General features: G+C 50.2%; 5 protein-coding genes across 5 annotated transcripts; 1 reads left to right on the top strand and 4 right to left on the bottom strand.

Moving 5' to 3' along the window:
* Window positions 1-57: 57 nt before the first annotated feature.
* On the bottom strand, window positions 58-3,292 carry EsH8_I_001406 (uncharacterized protein; the record flags this gene model as incomplete). The annotated part of the gene is made up of 4 exons (XM_083268819.1): window positions 58-1,453; window positions 1,795-2,033; window positions 2,089-2,944; window positions 3,006-3,292. The coding sequence occupies 4 exons, from the start codon at window positions 3,290-3,292 to the stop codon at window positions 58-60; spliced, it is 2,778 nt and encodes a 925-aa protein (XP_083119257.1).
* Window positions 3,293-8,915: 5,623 nt separating this feature from the next.
* On the top strand, window positions 8,916-12,225 carry EsH8_I_001405 (alcohol dehydrogenase ADH2; the record flags this gene model as incomplete). The annotated part of the gene is made up of 6 exons (XM_083268818.1): window positions 8,916-9,037; window positions 9,104-9,850; window positions 10,259-10,331; window positions 11,130-11,574; window positions 11,631-11,988; window positions 12,051-12,225. 6 exons carry the CDS (start codon window positions 8,916-8,918, stop codon window positions 12,223-12,225), a joined length of 1,920 nt encoding a protein of 639 aa, XP_083119256.1.
* A 107-nt stretch (window positions 12,226-12,332) lies between these two features.
* Window positions 12,333-13,668, bottom strand: EsH8_I_001404 (uncharacterized protein; the record flags this gene model as incomplete). The annotated part of the gene is made up of 3 exons (XM_083268817.1): window positions 12,333-13,025; window positions 13,081-13,527; window positions 13,624-13,668. The coding sequence occupies 3 exons, from the start codon at window positions 13,666-13,668 to the stop codon at window positions 12,333-12,335; spliced, it is 1,185 nt and encodes a 394-aa protein (XP_083119255.1).
* Window positions 13,669-14,607: 939 nt separating this feature from the next.
* On the bottom strand, window positions 14,608-16,804 carry EsH8_I_001403 (uncharacterized protein; the record flags this gene model as incomplete). Its single annotated transcript, XM_083268816.1, has 6 exons — window positions 14,608-15,122; window positions 15,184-15,255; window positions 15,315-15,699; window positions 15,776-16,436; window positions 16,492-16,604; window positions 16,673-16,804. The coding sequence occupies 6 exons, from the start codon at window positions 16,802-16,804 to the stop codon at window positions 14,608-14,610; spliced, it is 1,878 nt and encodes a 625-aa protein (XP_083119254.1).
* A 716-nt stretch (window positions 16,805-17,520) lies between these two features.
* On the bottom strand, window positions 17,521-20,697 carry EsH8_I_001402 (uncharacterized protein; the record flags this gene model as incomplete). The annotated part of the gene is made up of 6 exons (XM_083268815.1): window positions 17,521-17,949; window positions 18,011-18,302; window positions 18,359-18,619; window positions 18,688-18,792; window positions 19,858-20,534; window positions 20,605-20,697. 6 exons carry the CDS (start codon window positions 20,695-20,697, stop codon window positions 17,521-17,523), a joined length of 1,857 nt encoding a protein of 618 aa, XP_083119253.1.
* Window positions 20,698-20,851: the final 154 nt, after the last annotated feature.

The raw sequence follows: 20,851 nt of genomic DNA, 5'->3' as shown, positions 1-20,851 counted from the left end.
GATCGAGAAGTCTTAACACCAATTGAGTAGAAGATTCTGAGTGATAGCACAGCCAGGCTAGTTGAAAATCTCTGTCACATATCTACACTTTGGGAGGTCTTCCAACCATGCGGGAAACCCACCAACTGCTCTAGTCTTCCCCAAGTGCCTGTCGTACTCATACAATATAGGACTTAAGACCTCAAACACACTGTCTGATACCTTCTTCGCCCCGCAAACGTACACATTTGCACCTGCGCTCCATAGCTCACAAACATCGGATTGGTGGTTCCGTAATTGATCGGTAACATATTTGCAGGTCACATCAGCGTCCTGACTGAATGCACGGAATACCGTAATGACGCCATTGCACTCAAAGTTATCGAGTTCTCCCCGATATATGTCATCAAGCTCACACCCATGGCAGCCGAAGAAAAGCAATGCGGGAGCGAGGCTTTTCCCTTGACGCATAGATATGGCGCGCTCCTGAATGAAGCCCCTGAATGGCGCGAGACCTGTTCCCGTTGCAATCATAATTGTGGGTGTCGTTGTTTGTCCATCTGTGGTGGGGAGACAAAAGTGTTCTGTGGAGGGCAGCGCTGAGATGTAAAGCTTATTTCCATGGCCAAGTGAGGCCAGGTAGCTGGATGCGATCCCTTTCTCTTTGACAGTGTACGTGAGAGTGGCGTATCCAGGCTTCCAAGAAGGCGACGACGAGAAGGAGTACGTTCGAGGGCGCATTTGCGGAAGCATTGTTAAGAACGTCGAAAGTTCTAGCTCGATGTCCGGAAACATCTGTAATATGTCGAAGACGCTCAAGCGCTTGATGGAGTTGGTTGATATTAGCATGTCCTGCAAAGCCGCGCGAGTCTCCTCAAGGACGGCTGCTCCAATCATAGTCTCAATGTTTCCAGGGGTGGCCTTATGCGTCAACTCAACATAAGAGGCAAGCAAGTCGCGTGCTGTCACAGGAATGTTAGTTGGCAGGTTGAGGGGTCGACCTGACACGGAAGTGACTATGAGTATCGCGTCACTACTCAAGCTAAATCGTGACAGGACTCGTTGTACGAGACGCTTCTCGTTCATTGGCAAAACTTGCAGATGACCAGCAGCGTCATAGGTCACCCCGGCAGGGAGCTTCAACTCCAGGTGCCTCTTCTGGAGGACCCCTTCGTTCGATAGCACTCGAGTTTCTCCGACAGTCGCAACCACAAATCCCTCCCGTAACGGGTCTTGTGGTGGCGTCTGCAGTGTGATCTTCAAGTCAATATCAGTGCTGCACTTTTTCAAGCTTTCCCCCTGAGTCTTTGACAGCTTCGGCCACAGGTATTTGACTAGCCAGCTTTCGAGCTCCGAGATGACATCTGTCATCGCTGTATCTGCAGTGCCTAGAGGGCACAACCTCTTGCTTCCAGCTCTAGCCATAGCTTCGTCAACTTCTCTGGGAACCTTGAAGAGCGTTGATAGCCAGTCTCTATGACCTGTTCAAACTTTTGTCAGTCTTATTTCTTTGGCGTGATTCTTTGAAATTCAATCTCGGAGATATACGAATTGAACATACCGCATCCAAATACAGCGTACTGAACATTTCTTAAATCTCCGGGCTGCAGAGTTTTTATCCAAGGAACAAATTTAGTTGCATTACGAGATGGGAGACCGTTGTATGATGCGGAGACAATCACAACTGGGTGATCATCCGGCAGGCATCTGGTCGCATCGTTCATGGCAAATACTTTGGGGCCAAAACCCCTTACTCCAGCTTCCATAGCAATTCTATGTGCTAAAGCTTCGCAAGTGCCGGTATCTGAACCAAACAAAATGGTCATCGGGCTCAGCTTCGAGGCATTGAGTGAGTTCAGAGGTCGAGTAGAAGTTTCCACACTGGTCGATGCTACTCTCAGACTCCTCAGGAAATCTGTCGGACGCTTGTCGTCTCTCAACCTTGCACGAATTCTGAAATTGTCAGGCTTAATGGTCAAGAGATGCTTGACTTTGAGCTTGTAGTTTTTATCGTCCTTGGCTATATCAAAGTTGCGAAGTATCATAGCCATAACCTACGAACGATTGTAAGCATCTGAGCCTGTTTGTGCAAGCTATGTTTATACTCACAAGTTGTGCCTCTTGCCAAGCAAAAGCTCTCCCTATGCAACCCCTCATGCCATTGCCAAACGGCTTCCAAGCGTTGGAGGGAATGTCATCTGGGCCTTTTATTCTATCAGGTTTGAAATCTTCTGCACTGGTGCCCCAGACAGCAGGATCCCTGTGAAGTGTATGTAATAGAACACACAAAGCCTCACCCTGTTTCACAGCATACTTGCCGCCAATGATCTCGTCCTTAAACGGGGTAACGTAATAGCCTGGAGCTGTCGGCATAAGCCGTAAAGTCTCTCTCAAGACTGAGTCAAGAAACGGGAGCTGTTGAAGGTGTTGGACGTTAATCGGACCGTTTCCGACAACTCTATCGACTTCTTCGCGAGCCTTCTTCAACTCTTCGGGCTGTTCCACCAAGTAGAAGACGACAAAAGACAGGAGACCTGATGTTGTCTCATGTCCGGCCACCAAGAAAGTGATGACATTATGCACAATAGCTTCTTCACTAAGAGATTCGCCAGTTTCCGGGTCTCGGCCGTTGAGCATGGCTTGCAACAAGTCATTTGGTCGATTTGTGCTGGAACACTGTCGTCTTTTTGCAATGATATCTCGACAGGTACTCTGCATCTGCTCAATGTTCTCTCGGAACTTAGACATAGCTTTGGGGCGTAGTAGATTGAAAACATCTGGAAGAACTGCCTGCAGATCTGCTTCAGCAAGGACATCGACCATGCTCTCAACGAAGGGATGGGCCTTCTTGTCAAGATAAAAGCTATTGAGACGGAAGTCCATAGAACAGAGGGCGATTGTATCCAGAGTAAGTCGGGTGAAGTCATCTGCCACCTCGAGAGGTGTTGACGGACCGAGTCGTGCACTTTGACTTTGTTAATCTTGGCTCTGGCGAGCAATTCTGTTAATCATGGCTCATGACATACCATTTGAGGCAAAGTTGCTCCGCAATATCGCTCATCTCATCAAACATGCCTCTGATCTTGAGCGGCCCAAAAACTGGCATGAGGATGCGATGCGCCACACCCCACGTATGGTTGTTGTGTTGCGCCGTGAACAGCCCATCTCCGGCAGCAGCACGCATGGTTTCGACACCACTGGTTACGATTTTGCAGAAACGGGTCTCATCGCTGACCTCGTTGACGAGCTCGCGGCTCGAAATAGTGATTTCTCTTTTCCCAGCAAAGGTCAGGGAAAAAATAGGACCTGGCATGGTTTTCCGATATCAGATATTGAATCCTCGAAGGAATGAATATGCACAAGAACTGAAGCGAGGGTGTGGGAGTTGCAAGACGTACCATACTTGCTAGCAAGTCTTATCAAAGAGTCAAGGGGACTGACGAGGTCAATATCCAGGATGTTCCCAAGGAACGGTAACGCTGTCCAACGGTCAGTATATGGGCAAGCAACATTGGGGAAGGGGCATTTCCATGAAACGTACGTTTTGGTCCAGGAATCGGGACCATCTCTGCATCTGATATTTCAATCAGCTTCGCATTGGCAATTTGTTCCGGTACCGCTATCGAGTGCATGATGTCTCATATGTCGAAGTCTCTGAAATAGATAGTTGAAAGACAAAAGGCTCGAATACGGAGAGGCTTCCGTCGGAGGGAAGGAAAAGCTTTTCAGTTGCGAGCTCTTGGAAGAATTTGCAAAAAAGGGAGGAGGAATATTTAGCTCTCTGTACCATCCCTCCAGAACCTGAAGTGTTGACGAACGAGCGATTATCCAGAGACTACTGGGGAAATTACTACACGTGCCTTCTAGGTCTTAATCCTCCCGGGCAGAGAGGTTGCATTTGCGTGAAATTCGACTCACGAAGAAGGTGCAAACGCAGGAAAAACTTCCTGCAAAATCAAACGAAGATTTGACCGTGCCATACCGATTTTACCCGTACAATTCGCCGGATGAGTAGATACAACGTTGCTGGATAATTTCATCGGTAAATACACGCCGTCAATGAACAGTATATCGCTCGAAGCCTCCACCGAAATGTTACCATGATCTAGCTAGTAAGACCTGAGTGAATGTTAGAGAAGCAAACTAGACCCCAAAAGGCGTCGATGAGTGTCACGACCATGTTGATTTGGGTTACTTGGAGAAGGAGGCGCGATTGAGAAACTGAAGGACCCGCCATTGATGATTAGAATAATGTCGCACTGTGTGCTTTGAGAGAACTCCACCGATGAACAGAGTTCAAAGGGGCTGTGTTAGGTGACAGAGAGACACGTTCCGAGAGGAGCCTAAGTATCGCGATGTTTGGTCTTTGGTGTGAGAAGTATGCCCACGCCAAGGAAAAACGAGTGTTGACATCCAGGAGGCCTCCTATTACTTAGAGGGAGACTTGACCGCCTTGCACTCTGCATAGGCAGCTGCCATAAGAGGTCTCCAGCAATGGGAAATTAATACCGCATTTCACACGTGCACAATTTTCCTGTCTCTCCCCTAGACAAAACAAGGACGGAGTTGAATAACGAATAGAACTATCAGAGGGCCAAAAAGCTTGGTCCCCTGCGTTGTCAAGCGCCCGTCAGAAACCCTGCCCCTCAACTCCAACCCGCCAGACCGCCAAGACAAATCCCTCATACAAACCTTCCCAAGATGCTCACGCTGTATTTGTCTGGCATACTAAGAGCTCACGATACTTTTCTACAAACATTCGCTGGATTCAAATTCAGTGGGGCAATTTATTGGTAACAGCGCTATCTCCTTTTCTCTTTTGAGTCTCATCTTGCGGGCGCAATTAGTGCAGAAGTGGCCACAGTCGATCACCGACTGAGACTTTCCAAATTCGTGTCAAACCGGCGACTAGACCCTGGAAGACATATCCAACGAGCAGGTCAAGGGGTGCCAGTAACAAAGAGTAAGGTTTGCATATGTCCACTGAGGAAAATCAAGACAGTTCAACGGTCGATGGGGATCGTGGGACACTATGCATGTATCCCCTCCTCTTTCAGGTTTTTGTCCTTGTGCTTTTTCCCGCATTTGCGACCATTAACTGCTATCAATTCCATTTACGATGTAACTGTTGAGGCTAGAAATAGCTTTACAAGAATTAGAAAAGGCGCCCTGCCTCCGTGAAGTCATGCATTAGCTATCGCTCCGAGTGGCTTCTATTAATCGTCCCTAGCCTTTTTCAAACACTGTCATATCCAACTCTGCTCCCACCAGTCTTTGAGCACGTAAAGCCATCTATGTTGAGAGAGAAGAATGGGAGAAGTCGACAGCATCGTTACCATTGCCGCTGTGGCAGTAGACTTAGATCGTCAAAGGACTTTCTCGAATGTGTCGACAAGCAGCAAATCAATCCTCACCAATACCAAGACACGCTGTCCTCCTCATGTGGGAAGTACTGGAAAGTTCCGCGAACTGGTGCGTCTCGCTCTGACGAGACTCCGAGTGATTCTTAGGGAGACAAAAGGGACACAAAAGCCAATCTCTCAGAAGGGATTATTCGCGTATAATTACGTCGAACCCCTTTTCAACTGGTGGGGTGCCAACTATCGGGTCCTCGCTACTCAATGCCTTGGTCGAGTTGAGGCTCGCGATGCTTTCGGCAAGGCGATGGAGCTTGTTAACGGCGCCTCCCACAACTATGCCGGGTTCTACAAGTCTACACCAGAAGCTGAGAGACTCCAGCATCTGTGCTTGGAGTCACTGCCCGTGTCAGACAGCGATTCGGTCCCAATACTCCGGGACGAGACACATCGCGCTATTGCCGAATTTCTGGGGGCAGACTTCTGCTTCACTACCAGCACCGGCTACGGATCGAATTACATTGCACTGCCAGCATTAATCGACTGTTCTACAATAGTCATTATGGATGAGAACTGCCACAACTCTATGTTTACTGGAGTCTTTCTTGGTCCCAGTGCCAACCTTCGAAAGTTCAAGCACAACAACATGGAACACTTAGAGGCTTTACTCAGTGGGTGTATCGACGAGTCTACCAACGTCATTGTTGCTATTGAGGGGCTCTACAGGTTCGTACCTTTGCTTTTTACGCATATCTATACAACTGTACTCTCTAACTAACATTTACCTTAACAGTATGGAGGCCGATATACCGCCACTAGATAAACTTTATCGTATGAAAAAGGCCTATAGCTTTGTTCTGTACTGCGACGAAGCTCACTCGTTCCTATCACTCGGCCGGACGGGTCGAGGATGCCTTGAATACTGGAACGACACCCACTCAGAGAGTCCTTTACCCTGGGATCTAATCGACATCCGTACTGGTACCCTCTCAAAAGCCGTCGGTGGAATTGGAGGTATCATTGTCGGGAAGAAATCCTTTGAGGAGAGCATCCGCAAATATATCAACAACCTGGATGAGCGGGAGAATATTTCCTTACCAAGTTCAACTATGGTACAAACACTCTGGGTACTTAGACAACCCTGCCGGATAACTTGTAACTTGAAGCGACTAGCCGATATTACTCGTTATTGTCGAGGAGAGCTGGATCGATTCGGTATCTTCGTTTATGGAGATGCTGGCACCCCAGTCCTTCCCGTTTACACTGGCAGGCCGAGTCTTTCGGCAAGGCTCTCCTACGCCCTACGCTGCGCGGGCCTATTGGCTACTCCTGTATGCACCCCAGCTGTACCCTTCTGGGAAAGCAGGGTCCGCATTAACCTCTCAGCGGACTTTACTGACGAGGAGGTCAACAAGCTCGTCCAAGCAGTAATCTGTGCTGCTACAAGTGTGGGTATCTGCCGGGTGACCGGTCTTATCCCATCAGTCTTTAGAACCGATAAGACATGGTCAGTGGATGATCCTAATGAAGCATGTGCGGCTTTTGACTCAACTCGACATCTGATGAAAATGGACACTGCTACAGCAGTCAAGAGTCTCCCGGCGGAACTGTTCAACAGGGCTTGTGGCCCACAAATACTCCAGATTGGCCATCAGTCCCGGGCCCAGTACGGCATTGGTGCAGGCGGCGCACGGTGGATCTGTGGTACCTTTCCACCCCATCTTGCAGTCGAAGACTTGATTGCTCGTATAACTGGCATGGAGGCCGGGATGACATACGCAGACGCTTCAATCGGCCTTGCCTCTACTATTGCTGCTATATCCCGTCCGCTACTCAGTTACGACAAGCATTATATGCTATTTGAGAGGGGGATAACACAGTTCGTCTGCAATGGTCTCGCAATGGCGCCAAAGAAGGACGCTCCTATAGTACTAGGATACATCGACCTCTTCCAGCTCGTCCAGCAAGTCAGGAAACTTTCAAAAAAGCACAAGAGGCTGTGCCTTACGGTTTACGTTCGCGTTGGCGAAGATTCGGCATATCATTTGCTATCATCAATACTAGAAGAGATTGTCTCTCTCACTGGTCCGGAGTCTGTTATGACGATCTTATGCCACTGTACTTCACAGTATCTGGATTTGCGTGAGGTGGTTTCATTTCCCTCGCAGAGCAACATTCACATTCTGGTGTGCGGGTCTTTCAACCGGGTTTTTGGTCTGCCCGGTGGTTTTCTCACCGGTCCGGAGTGCTTGATCAGGGAGTTTCGGTATACGAGTAGGGGTTATATGTTCACCACATCTCCGCCCCCGTTTGTTATGGACATGTTGCGAGCCGCATTAGAAAGTAACTTGCCGGTTGAATAGTTAATGTGTCAGTAAAAAAGTAGCCTAGAAGCTTCGGTTTGTCGGTATTGCTTAGAATGTCTAGATATAGACGAATAAAACACTATGCTTTGGAAGTCCGGAACTCAGTGCATCACTTTGATCTAATAGTAAGCCAAACATGTTCAATGACATTTCATAACTGCATATCTTGCACGTAGTTGGCTTGAATGGACGAAATGTCACATGTTGAACTGCTCTAACGCCCTTCTCGTTGGAAACCGTCTGCATGTTCTTGTTGCTGGTTGTTCTTCCTCCTTGACTTTCTCATTTTCATCAGTTGGAAGCTTCCAGCCGAACTTATGATGATTGGTGAAATCATCCTGTGGTCACTAAAAGAATTATGAACACGATAATTAAGGTGACATTCCGAAGATATAACTAGAAACAATGACGTGATCGTCAACAATCCAAATCCCTACTCATCTTAGGCATAACTCAATGCATTCAAGATCAGCGGTGTCTGGGTGAGCAATGGCAAGCAACTGGGTGAAGGAAAAGCACTAGAGTAACGTAGTCTCCTGTCTTTAGGTTGAATGGGAATTAATCGTTAAAGGAAGATTTCGGCACAAATTGGGAGGATTTTCAGCTACTTACACAGGATGCATGGAATGGTCGTCTTCTTTTCATTAATTGCAGCCTGGATTGCAGCTGTGACCTGGGGTATGGCAGGGAGGTGATGCAGATACACTTGGCATCTCCTGATTTGGTGCGGATAAGATGACTTCGCCCCCTCCAGAGCATTCGGTGCTGTGGCTCGTGGGAGATCAATCAGACGGAGTACAGTGTCGTGGTTTGATACCCTTTGCTGTTCTCTAACATGCCACCGGGGCGCAAGACACCAAAGGGAACACCAATGAGGCTTCCGCGCAGATTTAGAACTACTGCAGCGGCGAATCGCCATCCTCCGTCGGGGAAAAGTGGTCGGCTCTCTTCCGCGTTAAAATATCACGAGGCATCAGCAATGGCACCACTTCACTCCGCATCTGCGCCTCTCACATTTCTATCACTTATACATCCCCAAAACTTACAGGTTGCCTTGTACTAAACTCTTGGTTATCCAAATAATACAGCTCATTGTTTACCCAATTTTCCCGTCAAGCGAGAATGTCAAACTGCTTGCCCTTTCCTTGGTAACACCCTTCTTTAGCCAACGGTATTATCAATCATGGCATCATCAAGCCGCCTACCATCAGCAATGCGAGCAGCACAATGGCGCTCCGTCGCCGGCGGTTTGGAGAAAAACCTCCGCATCAATGATGAAGCAAGACTTCCGAAATACGCCCCGCTCCCTGAAGATCATACCCTCGTCAAGGTTGCGTATGCATCACTCAATCACCTTGATTACAAGGTTGCCGAAATATTGCTCGGCAGCACGTTATTTAGCAAACCAGCAACGCCCGGTCTCGACTTTTCCGGGACCGTTGTGGCGACCTCCCTGAGTAACCTGAAGCACGGCCAGCGTGTCTTGGGTAGGACTGAGATCCCCGCGTGCGGTACCCTCGCCGAATATGTTGTGGTCGGCAAGGCGGGTATTGCTGCTCTTCCCGCAGGGGTCTCCATGAAAGAATCCGCGTGCATAGGCATTTGCGGTTCGACGGCTTTGCAATCTCTTAAACCGTTTGTGGGTCCTGGGAGTAAAGTCCTCATCAACGGCGGCAGCGGCGGAGTCGGGGTTTTTGCGATTCAGGTTGCTAAGACTTTAGGATGCGCCCAGATCACGGCCGTCTGTTCGGGCAAGAATGCAGAGTTATGCAGACGGCTAGGTGCCGATGACGTTATCGACTACAGGCTAGAGGACCCTGTGACGGTCTTGAAGCAAAGGAATCAACATTACGACCATATATTGGATACTGTCTTCGAAAACCCAAATCTCTACTGGCAATGTCACCATTTCCTCAAACCCAAAGGCACCTACGTCTCAGTTGGACTGCCATTGAAATTCCAGACGATTAAAACCTTGCTCGCCATCCGATTTCTTCCCAGGATCCTGGGCGGTGGGCAGAGAAAGTTCATGTTTCATTCTGTTACAGCTATCCCAGAGCATTTCACGCAGGTCAGCCAATGGATCGCCGAAGGCAACGTCAAACCCATTATTGACGACGAGTTCGAGTTGGAGGATGTCGGTAGAGCGTACGAGAAGTTGAAATCGGGGAGAGCTGTAGGCAAATTGGTTATACGACTCTGTGGAGAACCTGATATTTCCTCTTGATGTGTATACTGGGACTTTGGCCTGACAAGGCGCATGTCTTCTTCTTACGACGCAGCTTTGATTAATACCGATCAAATCCATGCTGAATATTCTTAAGTTGCTTGAGAACACTCTCTGGGACACGTCTATGCATATAGTGGTGTTGCCCTGGCTTTGAAGACAAAACCAAGTGAAGGTTCAATATTGATACGGTGGGGGAGTTTTGGAAATGGAGTGGTGGGCTGTTGCTCGATGTAAGAATTCGGTGGATTTAGATTTCTACGGAGTTTGGCCATCCTTTCTGTCGACACTATACCCTTGAGAAGATTCATGTCTTAACGAGTATGTAGATTTGCTGAAAATCTGCGTATTTGCTTCAGTCGTAAGCGGCTAGATATTGAAACTCCCACTTTGGCACATTGGGTATGTTTAGTGCAAGGTCGGCTTGTGCACAACTGGTGTATTTATAACAGGCTCCAATGATCACGCAGTTAAAACAATGGGTAATCCGGTAAAAATCCCCCGAAGCGGAAGTGAAATCTAGAAGATTTATTGGCCAGAATTTCACTGGTTACAAACACAATATAACAATAGCTACGATGGTCCATTTAGGTTGACGAAATAAGTCTGGCGTCATACCTGCTTTAGCGCTCGACATTCATTTGGTACTTGTCGAGGATCACATCAACAAAACTTGGTACTTACGACGGTCTTACTCTTGTTCTGGAAAAGATACCCGAGTGAGAAAACACGCCAACCTTGTGGCGATGATTTGTCAGATAACTACCCCGCATGTTAGTCAATGTTGAGTTCTGAAGAGCACAGGCTTACTTGATCAACATATGGATGTGATGGAGTATGACATTTGATATCGACTTGCGGGTTCGTTATTGATTCTATCAAAGCTTGCTCTTAATGAAAGAGAAAGATAGAAACTTAGTCTGAAGTTCATTTTGTGTTTTAACATCTCATTATCATTGCACTTGGCTCTCATCATCATAAAACGCTGGAATAAAGAGTCGAAGAGCAGGGATATTCTTTCTCCTCTCCGCCTTCGTACATAACCCGACAATATCCTTCCAATTTTAACTATCAACTTTACAGTCCTCCTCTTCTTTTTAAGATCTCTAGTCGATCTAATCAACAAATATGGTTGGAAATCTACCTACACACCGCCGCTCCTGGCGCCGTACCGACGATTTCGCTCCCGGCACGGCAAAGGTCAGGCTGGTTACCGAGCCACTCCCATTACCTCTAAGCCCGACCCAAGTTCTCATCAAAGTTCATGCCGTGGCTCTCAACTACCGAGACGCGAACATCGCAAATGGCGGTAACCCCTGGCCCGTCACTCCCAACGGCGTGCTGGGCAACGATGCAGCTGGTGAAATCATCGCTGCCGGTGACAAGGTGAAGGTGCTGGCTATTGGCGATCGAGTAGCTCCCATCATTGATACTGAAAACATTACTGGACGTGAACCAGGTCGGTCTTGGCTAGCGGCAGACGAGGACGGTGTGCTTGCAGATTACCTGGTTTTCGACGAGAACCTGCTCGCCAAAGTCCCAGGGCACCTAGACTGGATAAACAGCAGCATCCTCCCATGTGCTGGCACGACAGCCTGGTCCGCGATCAAGGGCCTCAGCATCGGCAAAAGCGTTCTCATTCAAGGTACGCCTTCATAGAACGTAACGATCCTGACAGGCTCAGCTTAACTGTGAATACAGGTACCGGCGGCGTTGCCATGTTTGTTCTCAAACTTGCCCTGGCTTCCGGCCTTAAAGTGGTTTTGAGCTCTTCCAGCGACGCCAAGATCAAGAAGATCCAGGATACCTTCCCCTCAGCACCGATATACGGCGTCAACTACGCTACCAACCCAGATTGGCACAAAGACGTGCTCAGGCTGACGGGCGGCGTCGGTGTCGACTTGGTGGTTGAGAACGGAGGTGCTCCGTCGCTTGTTAAGAGTGTGAGATGCACACGTCGCGGGGGTATAGTGAGTCAGGTCGGGTATTTGGGCAAGCAAGACCCAGTTGGTTTGGAAGACTTCATCGCGACCATCATTGACAGAAGAGTAAACGTCAGGTAAGATGACCACGTAATTGTCGCCGTCCATAGCTCTCACCGATCACTGATGTTCACGTTAGGGGCATCAACGCCGGATCGAGGCTGGATTTAGAAGACCTTTGTGCCGCTATTTCGGTGACGAACCTCAGATTTGATGACATTATCGACACTGTGTATGACTTTGAGCAAGCTGAGGAGGCGATTCAGTATCTGTGGGAGGGTAGACAAGTGGGGAAACTCGTCTTGCGGTTGTAGTTCAAGGGGTTACTTGCGAATATGCTAGCTTTCACAGTCTGACGTATGTAACTTGGATTCAGTTTCGGTTATTCGTAATGCATTAATATGTAAACAGATTTACAGTTCTATCCCAGCGGTGTAAGCTCCCCCCTAAACGGCCGTTGTACCGAATCCCGCTTCGCATCATCGATCCTCCAAACGCCCTTAGTATGCTTGTCGTGTAACTGCCAATCAACGCCCTTGGTTAACCGGTGAAAGACATCGTGATCTTCTCCCGGAATGCTCTTGAAAAACAACGGTTCCCAGGTCTCGCCCTTCTTCTTCTCCTCGGCTCTCATGCGCCGTTGCGCCTCCTCGACTTGGCTCTTTGCGTTCACCGTCTCGCGGAAGTCGCCGTTGTCCAGCCCTGCGATGACCCCACTCCATGCGCGCCTTGATTCCCACGGATCTTGATTCTGGAGCGGTTCCAGCTCGATGGGCGCAGGCAGGTTGTCCAATGCGTCGACCTCGTACTTCTCCAATATCTCGCCCGTCCTCCCGTCCTTTACTGTCCAGCCTTCACTCCAACAGCCCTGCAGCTCATAGATGGTCTGTTTCTTGTCGTTCTTGTGGTACATCCGTGCCTCGAACGTGTTCTTCTTTCCCCTGAAAACACCGCTGCCCGAGAACTTGATTTCGGATATGAAGCCCGTGTTAGAAACGATGTAATATGTTCCCAAAACCTCAGGGTACAGACACGCGCTAAGAAAGCCGCGGACCTTCACTTCCGGCAGCGGAATTAGATAATCTTCTTCATATCTGTCGATGTGCAGGACAGCCTAATGACTCAAAGGTTAGCAAAGTCGCGGCAGCAACGGTCAGGGGGGAACTGACATGTCCAATCTGACGAATGTTTACGCTACTTGAAAAGGTCATCTCGACGCGCGCATAGCCATCCGCCCGGATACCATGCTCCTTACTGCCCATGTGCATCGCAGTGATGGGCGGGTGGTGGCTGACCTGCTCGGCGACGAGCTCCGTCCTGGCCTTGCGGTCGGAATCCGTCCACGACGCGAGGAAGACCTCTCCCAGGAAGGCGTTGAGGGGCTTCTTGATGCTGACATTCGGCGCGCCGGCAACATAGAACTGGCTGCGCATGGCGATGAGAATCATGCGGAGCACCTTCAAGCTACGCTTCTCCGGGTCGGACTCGAGCGCCGGGGCGACGAAGACGCCGGGCCGCTGGCACCAGCAGTGGCCGACCTCGACGACCGACGAGGGCGCCAGAAAAGAGGGGGGCGCCGTGACATTTGACAGGTCTCCCTGAACGGATGACAGAAACTTGAGCGGCTCATGTTAGCGGTGTTGTTCATGAGTCGTTCACGGGACCCGCTGCCGGGCCAAGTTGGGGGAATAGGTGGGGGGTTCGCCTCATACCTTGACGAGGTCGCTGATGCGAGATGAAAACGATTTGCTGTCCATGTTCGTGCCCCTCGTGATTTTGTCGTATCCGTAATTTGTGCCTTCTGTCTATAAATCGTTTCTTTGCGTCGTGGAGCCCGCGACCCGACGTTCGGGGGCGAGGTGGTCTTCAAAAAGGGACGAAAGTGTTTATCGGGAGATGGGGGGGGGGGGGGGGGGGGGTTGAGTGGTTTCAGTGCAGTTTCAGCCAAAACTGGGCGCGTCGAAACACTTCAGCAGATCAGTGGAGTTGGGCGAGCGACAAAACCCAGATACATAACAGGAGCAGAACCTGTCCAAGTCTCTTGTGCAACAGTTGTCGAGAAACACTGGGACACTGGGTCTTTTGATATGGGCTTCGTCCTTCATGACTAGCATGTGAAAGTCGTACACGCAAAGATCGAGAGACCCCGGTCACCCCCCCCGCTGCCCCGACACCCGCGTTGGCCGCCCCCCCCATAACGCCCACTCCCCTCCGTCCTAAAGGCTCGGCCCTGTTCAGCCCACGCTCTCGGCGCTGCGCCTCCCGGGGGGGACTGTGCAGTCTTGCCGCCGGGGCAACATCCTTCCGCCAGGCCCATCCAAGCCACCGGATCGGATGAATGCCGCCAGCTGGCGGATCCTGAGTCTCGCCGAAATGTGAGCCCCGGATTGGCAGATGTTATCAGACGAGATAGTTTAAATTCCAATCACGGGCCATCTTCGCACACGTAGCGAATACGCGCAAACCCTTGCGTCTAATTGATCAAGCTCGGTTGGGGGAGCTAAAACGCGCGGTCCGTAACTATAACTAAGTAGAGCACCGGCGCTAGGGCACAGGGCTGCGACCAGCGCTGCATGCTTCCCCTCCGTTTCCTTTCATTCATCCAATCGCTCAAACACACTTGTCCGATGGTCTGAAATTTCTCACCCGGCGCGCGAGCTTTGCGGCGGTGCCTCAAACTATCGTCCGCACTAGCCTTACAACTCTTCGTACGCCTGCTGGCCGTTGTCTGCGGGCTGCGTACTTTCTGCATCATCGACAGCGTCGCCGATAACGTACCAGTCCCTCACCAATGCTGTGCCGTTGGCGACCTTCTCCCACACCTCGGGCCGGCATGTCTCGGGCTTGAGCACGTAGCAGATCGGGTCCGGCTGCTGGGGCGGGACGTTCTTGATGTGCCAGGTATCCTTGAGCCCGACGGTTGACAGCTCATCGGTTACGGGGATCAATCCCGTGGCGATGTCCCGGTTGAACGTCGCACGCATGAAGATCTCGTACGCTGTGACGGGTTGGTACGACGGCACCTCATGACCGGCTTGGTAGACACGCGAAAAGCTGTAGTTGCCGAATTGACGCGTCATTCCCGTTATCCCGTCGGGCGTGATAAGAGGCGCATAGCCTGCGTTCGCGAAGTCTATCGATCGGTTGTACGGAATCGCCAGACTTGCCTTTTCGCCCCCGACCCAGTTGCAGGCGTAGTCGCGATCTCCGTCTGAGCCGCGTTAGAGGGGAGTGGTTTCAATCTAGGAATAATGCTGAAAGTTGGGACTCACACATCATATGAACCTTGACTCCGTGGTCGAGCAGATACCCGATTGACTCCCCAAACCCACCAAGTATTAAATCTATATCGATCTCAACTTAACGTTCATCTGAAGTCACGCAGGAAACGGAGCATTCTTACCAAAGTTCTGGTTGAAAACCTTGCCCACGGCCCCCGACGACTCCGAATAGTTGACAGGCACACCGAGAGACGACAAAACCTCCCCCTGGGTGAGATAGCCGTACAGGTGCGGGGCCGGGAACGGATCGTGTTTTTCATGTCCAATATCGTACCAACCTTTACCGTTTTCGATTGTCTGATACATTTCAACAGCGTTGAACCCGCACTCTTCCACGAGCGTTCCGCAAATCTCTGTATAGTTCTTCGCTACATTTGCGAAGAGCGGGCCATGCTCTTTGAGTGCGTCTTGGCAATTCACGAGTCGATCCCTGCAGCCATCTGGCCGTGTCCAGTTGTACATGAGCTTATCATAGATGGACTCGTTGAAGACTTGTATCCCATACGTCTTTACATGGATTAGTGCCGGTACTCTCACACTTGCGGGATGTGATCAGCAGCTTATATTGGATGGTCTCACTCACGTTATTGTAGGGAAACGTGATCCACGTTTCGCCCTGGATTGAAAGATCGATCAGACCGTTTATAATTCCGAGCGTGTCGAGGTGGATGTACTGGGCATTCTTCTCTGGCGAGGTTCCGTTTTGGATCAATTCGTTCTGGGTTTGGAACTCCTGGAAAATACCGGGCGCGTAGTGTCCTCCGTATGACTCTCCCCAAAGACTCACTCTGTCGTCAACAGGCTTGTAGAAAGGAAACTCGAAGAACCAGGTCTGGGCAAAGTGCCACAAGGCGTGCGCGGCATGGGCAGTGGTGTTTGAAGTCTGTGAGATCTTTTGGCTGGAAGCCGTTCCATAGCGATAGGTGTAGTTTCCGTCGGGAATTCCTTCACTAAAGTCGGCAGGGAACATCTCAAGGTGTTCCTCCTCACCCGGCCTGATAGTAATGTTTGTCGGAATATCGTATGAAAAGCCGACTTGGGTCGGCTGGTCGATATACAGCATGTTCACCTCGTTATTCCAGCTCCAAGGGTTCAGCCGGGTTGTTTTCGAGTCCTCGTTGACGAAGCAGGGCCCGTTCTCTTCGAGGAGCCCCATAATGGACGAGGCACCAGGGCCACCGTTGAGCCAGATCGCCAACGGGGCATTCTCTGGTGCCTTTCGGGCTTCAAAAAACCAAAAGAAGCTGTCGATACGGATGAGCCTAATGTCGCGAATTCTTTCATTCGCGTCATGCTTACGTATTGATTGGGTAGTCTTGGGCTTCTCCGCTGCCATCGTCCAAAGTACCGGGTGGCAGGTGGACGTACCCGGCGTACGACTTGACTCCTGGCGTGGTTTCACAAATGCCAGGCTATTGGAGGACAATCAGCACGTCAAATGTGTGTTTTCAATTGAGCTGAACTCTACACGTCGCCTTACCTCTTTGTATGAGATTGTGACGTTTTCGTGGAATTTAGACTTCAGCACCTTGACGTGATCCGGAGTCGGCGGGAACTGCGCGGCCGCGAGCCCGACAAGGCCTCCGACCATCAACGAAGCGGAGGACAACATGGTGGCATACATCGGTGGTCAACAACGAATGCCGATCCAGATTTAGAGCAAGTGTTCAATCTCCAGCGAGGATGGAGGAAGTTTTATTTATCGGCGAGATGTTGATGCCTGGTACGTATGGCATGACGCGTTTCCGAAGGATCGCAAGATAAAATGAGCTCTGGAGTGGGGTTACATAACCTAGATTTGGTCCCTGGTGCTGATTCGGTGAGAGCTGTGACCTTCCTATCTGGTCACACCTAGACCGCAATCGGCACAACGGCACGATTGAACCCTGTACCGCGTTACCAAATGCACAACGTTGACAACGTTGCGTGCGTGTTTACGAGCATCATGACGAATAAACTCGTAGCCCAGAGTCAAGCGTCAGTTTGGTACTCTCATCAGCCCTTACCGCATTACGTGTGCATAGCCTTATCCTATCATGGGCGAGCGCAAGTGAGTTTTTTACAAGTAGATAGAGGGGAGGTTCTAAGAAAAGAAAAAGAAAAACTCATTCAACCACGCTTAAACCACGGGTGAATTTTTTGTATTCTCTCTGTCAGTCAGTTAAGGGGATACAACCTATTTTATTGATATTCGAAGCCTTGACTTTGTAATTACTCTATGGCACTTAATAATGTCCCTGAGCCGCATCCTTTGAGTCAAACCACTGCCTGTGATGGTCTTTTGGCGGCGGGCGGTTACGAGCGGTCCATCCTTGCTGCTCGTTGAATTTAGGTTGATTTACCATTGTTCCAACGGGTTCCCAATACGTCTGTTGTTTGATTTTTCCCACCGCAACGACCGGAACTCTTCTGTATCAGAAACTCCTCAACCTTGGAGGCTAGGATCTCATGGACGTGGTACGTGATATGTCCCGAATTGTACCAAAAGTATTCGTAGATCGGCTGACATCCATACGCAGCATAATTCGTGTCGATGTCCCAAGCGTTGTAGCGAGGGCAGAAAGATGTGGTATTGGTGAATCCAAAGGATGCTGCATTATCAAAGACGTGGGTGAGCCAGCTATACGTATCAAACACCAACGCGGTTGCGCCCGGATGGCTTGCCGTGAACGCCTTGGCGGTTTGATTGACAGCCTCGTTGAATGTATTAATCATAGTTGTGTTTGGTAGGCGCGCCGGGTTCAGCTGAGAGGCTGGCTGCATTTCGGTTAGTCAGAGGTTTCGACGGTGAGCCGTGCCAGAGATAGGGTTTGCATACGTTCTTATCCAGCGGAGGCAAGTTCAAGAAGAGGAAGTTGCGATATCCAGCGTTGTACACTGTCTCCAGAGCGGCGAACTGCTCGGCAATCGCCGCCGTGTACAGCTCTTGGAAGTTATTCAAACCCTGGACGGGGAATTGGAAGCTTGCCATGTCGTTGATGTCGTTGATGCCGATCCACGAGGCAACGAGCGTCTTCGTGGTGTCGGCATTGATTACCGACTTTCCATACGTGTCCCATTGGTAGACTTGGTTCTCGTATGAAATAGTATGGTTCCAGTGCAATGGGACACTAGTATTGAATTAGCCACAGTTGGCATGTATGTCAGCAATGCTCTTCCCACTTACAACGTCGTCGAGATATCGGCTCCAGCATAAGCAAAGCCCCAAAGCTGTCTATCACAGTCTCTTGGAAGTCCCTCTTTACACCCTGTCAGTTCTTGGACCCAGTTGGGACCGCCCGCTGAAGATGTGTTTTGCCCTGGAACAATACGGTCGGAAAGAAGCTGCTCTGGGGTGAAAGAGATGTTCAGCTGTGAGCCAATGAAACTGTACGCCGGGCGGCCTTCGGTTCCCAGGACGAACGTGTACGAGTCACCAAAGGTAAGCCTAAGTTGGTGTGTCAGCCCGTTATGCATCAATCCACACAAAAACGTTAGAGAGATGCTATTTCTTACACGTAGTCCGTATTCTGCCAGTTGAATGGGGTTTCGGGTGCTGCTGGCAACGCAAGGGCTGCCGTGGCGGCCATGCCGAGCAAGGCCGCTTTAGGGGAAAACATCCTGGCAGGTTTCCACGTGCCAAATTACGATCGGAAGTTTTACCAGACGATGCAAGGCACAGAAATCCTATTGAACGGCACATCGTCTCATCCCAGACTGAAGTGCAGCAGTTATAATATATTCGTTGCTGCACCAGGATACCAGCCACCCCTCCCGCTTCCCCGCTATCTGGGGGAATGGATGGATGCGGAGAGAGTGCCCGTATCATTGAAAGTTCTGGCAAATCTGCAGAATGGCGCGAGAATCACCTAAAATTGTTTCTCGCCGGGGTAGAGGATCAGGGTCTACTAGCTGCAGCACTCGAAATACACGCGTTCGGCGGACATACTCGACTCCACCAGTAAGCATTTGGGCGCATGGGGGTCGGTTGTTGAGGGGAAGCGCATGCAGAAACCCCATAATAATATGTACCCGGCACTGCATTTCCCACTCGGCGCTCGCTAAAGTAGATGCCGAGTTACTACTATTAAAGTAGTTGACATGTCTTGATTCAAGCACTGAAACCCCCAACAAAAGATCTTGTTGCAAAGCCGAGCCTAGACGTCAACGTTGTAAATTTCACGACTAGTGCCAAAAGCGACATATGATTGAGAAATAATACTGATAGACGAAGAAAGCAAAAGGTCTGAAACTCAAAAGCTCAAAGTAAAGCGACAAGCAGTGCTTGAACGTAGGCCAGGTGGCCCTAGTATGAAAAATTTGATGAAATTTGTAGAAGTCTCAACTCATGAACTAATTTTCATACGTCCAAGTGTCCTTTCTCATGCCTTGCGTTTATGGGGTATTCTCAAGTGCCTCCTCGGCACATATCTTATCTTCCAACCAATGGGCTCTGCCCTATCAAGTGTTCGCTGAAACAACTGCCCGTCCTCTCATGCAGCAAAGAGCGGCAAAACATACAACACTGACAACCACAAACACCATATCTTAGCCACGACATGGTCAGACTTCTCTTCACGCCTTAGCATTGTCAGCGCAGCCATCGATGCCCCCACTCCTACAGGTACAGTCCAGTACAGTAGTTGAAGCTTCCAGAACATCGGACAAGCAATAGACCAAAGTAACACCATGAAGGCAAGCCCGCCACGAGCTATGCCCTCGCTATACAATAGCGGGATAGTCTGTCGGCCCCGGGCCTTGTCGCCTTCCATGTCGGGAAAGTCCAGTGCTTGGACTGTGGTCGCGATCACAGCGCCTGTCAATCCAATCCAAGCCCAAGCCTTTGGCAGAAGCTCTCCGCCAGAGAGGACCTCTAGTGCACCGGCGCTGAAACACATTATCCCGCCTGTGTTGATGCCGTTCCGAGTCCAGATGTTAATACTGCTACCATCGAGGTCGTTGTACATCCAGAGTAGGGTCATCATCGACAAAGTTGGCATGAAGCCGCCCAGCACAGCACTGATGACGACTACCACTGGGATCATTCCCATAAGAAGTTTTCGCGCTTGCTCGGGTGTTAAACGCTTTGCGGCGAGTGGGCGCCATGGCTTGTTATGTTCATCCTCGATAATCGAATCCGCCAACCGCTGGTTTGAGATCCCGCATACGACGAGGTTAAGCCATATCCATAGTATGGCTAGAGGCAGTCTTCGTGCCGTGTCGGATGACGTCGAGCTCTGGGCGGTTGTGAGCGCCTCGCGGCCGAGCACGATCGAGGTGATGAATATGATTTGAGGGGCGAGCACGGTCTTGATGTCGCTTCTCGTGAAGAGGTAGAGGGTTTTCAGATGGAAGACTGCGCTCTGAATCTACGACCATTAGCGGTTGCCACAGGTGGTTTGCGCAGACGTCAAAGCGATGGTGCGGTCTTACCAAGTTCCTGCGCTCGCTTGGATCTCTGTGGAAACTAGGCGCCGGAACGCCCGAACGCTTTTCGGAAAAGGTGCGATGCTCGACGGTCGACATCGTGCTTCACGTTCAACTTGAATTGATGAACGATTGAGAATGACGATTTGAGGCTCGACAGTCTAGTTCTTAAGCTTGTTAAGGTGGCGGCTTTGTTATTCTTTATTCAACCGCCTCACTTCCAGTGACGTGGGGAAGTCCGCGCCAAAGACGG

This window comes from Colletotrichum jinshuiense, chromosome 1 (genome assembly GCF_051148585.1).
Source record: "Colletotrichum jinshuiense chromosome 1, complete sequence".
Taxonomy (NCBI): Eukaryota; Fungi; Ascomycota; class Sordariomycetes; order Glomerellales; family Glomerellaceae; genus Colletotrichum; species Colletotrichum jinshuiense.
This window is presented reverse-complemented; position numbering and strand designations above follow the sequence as displayed.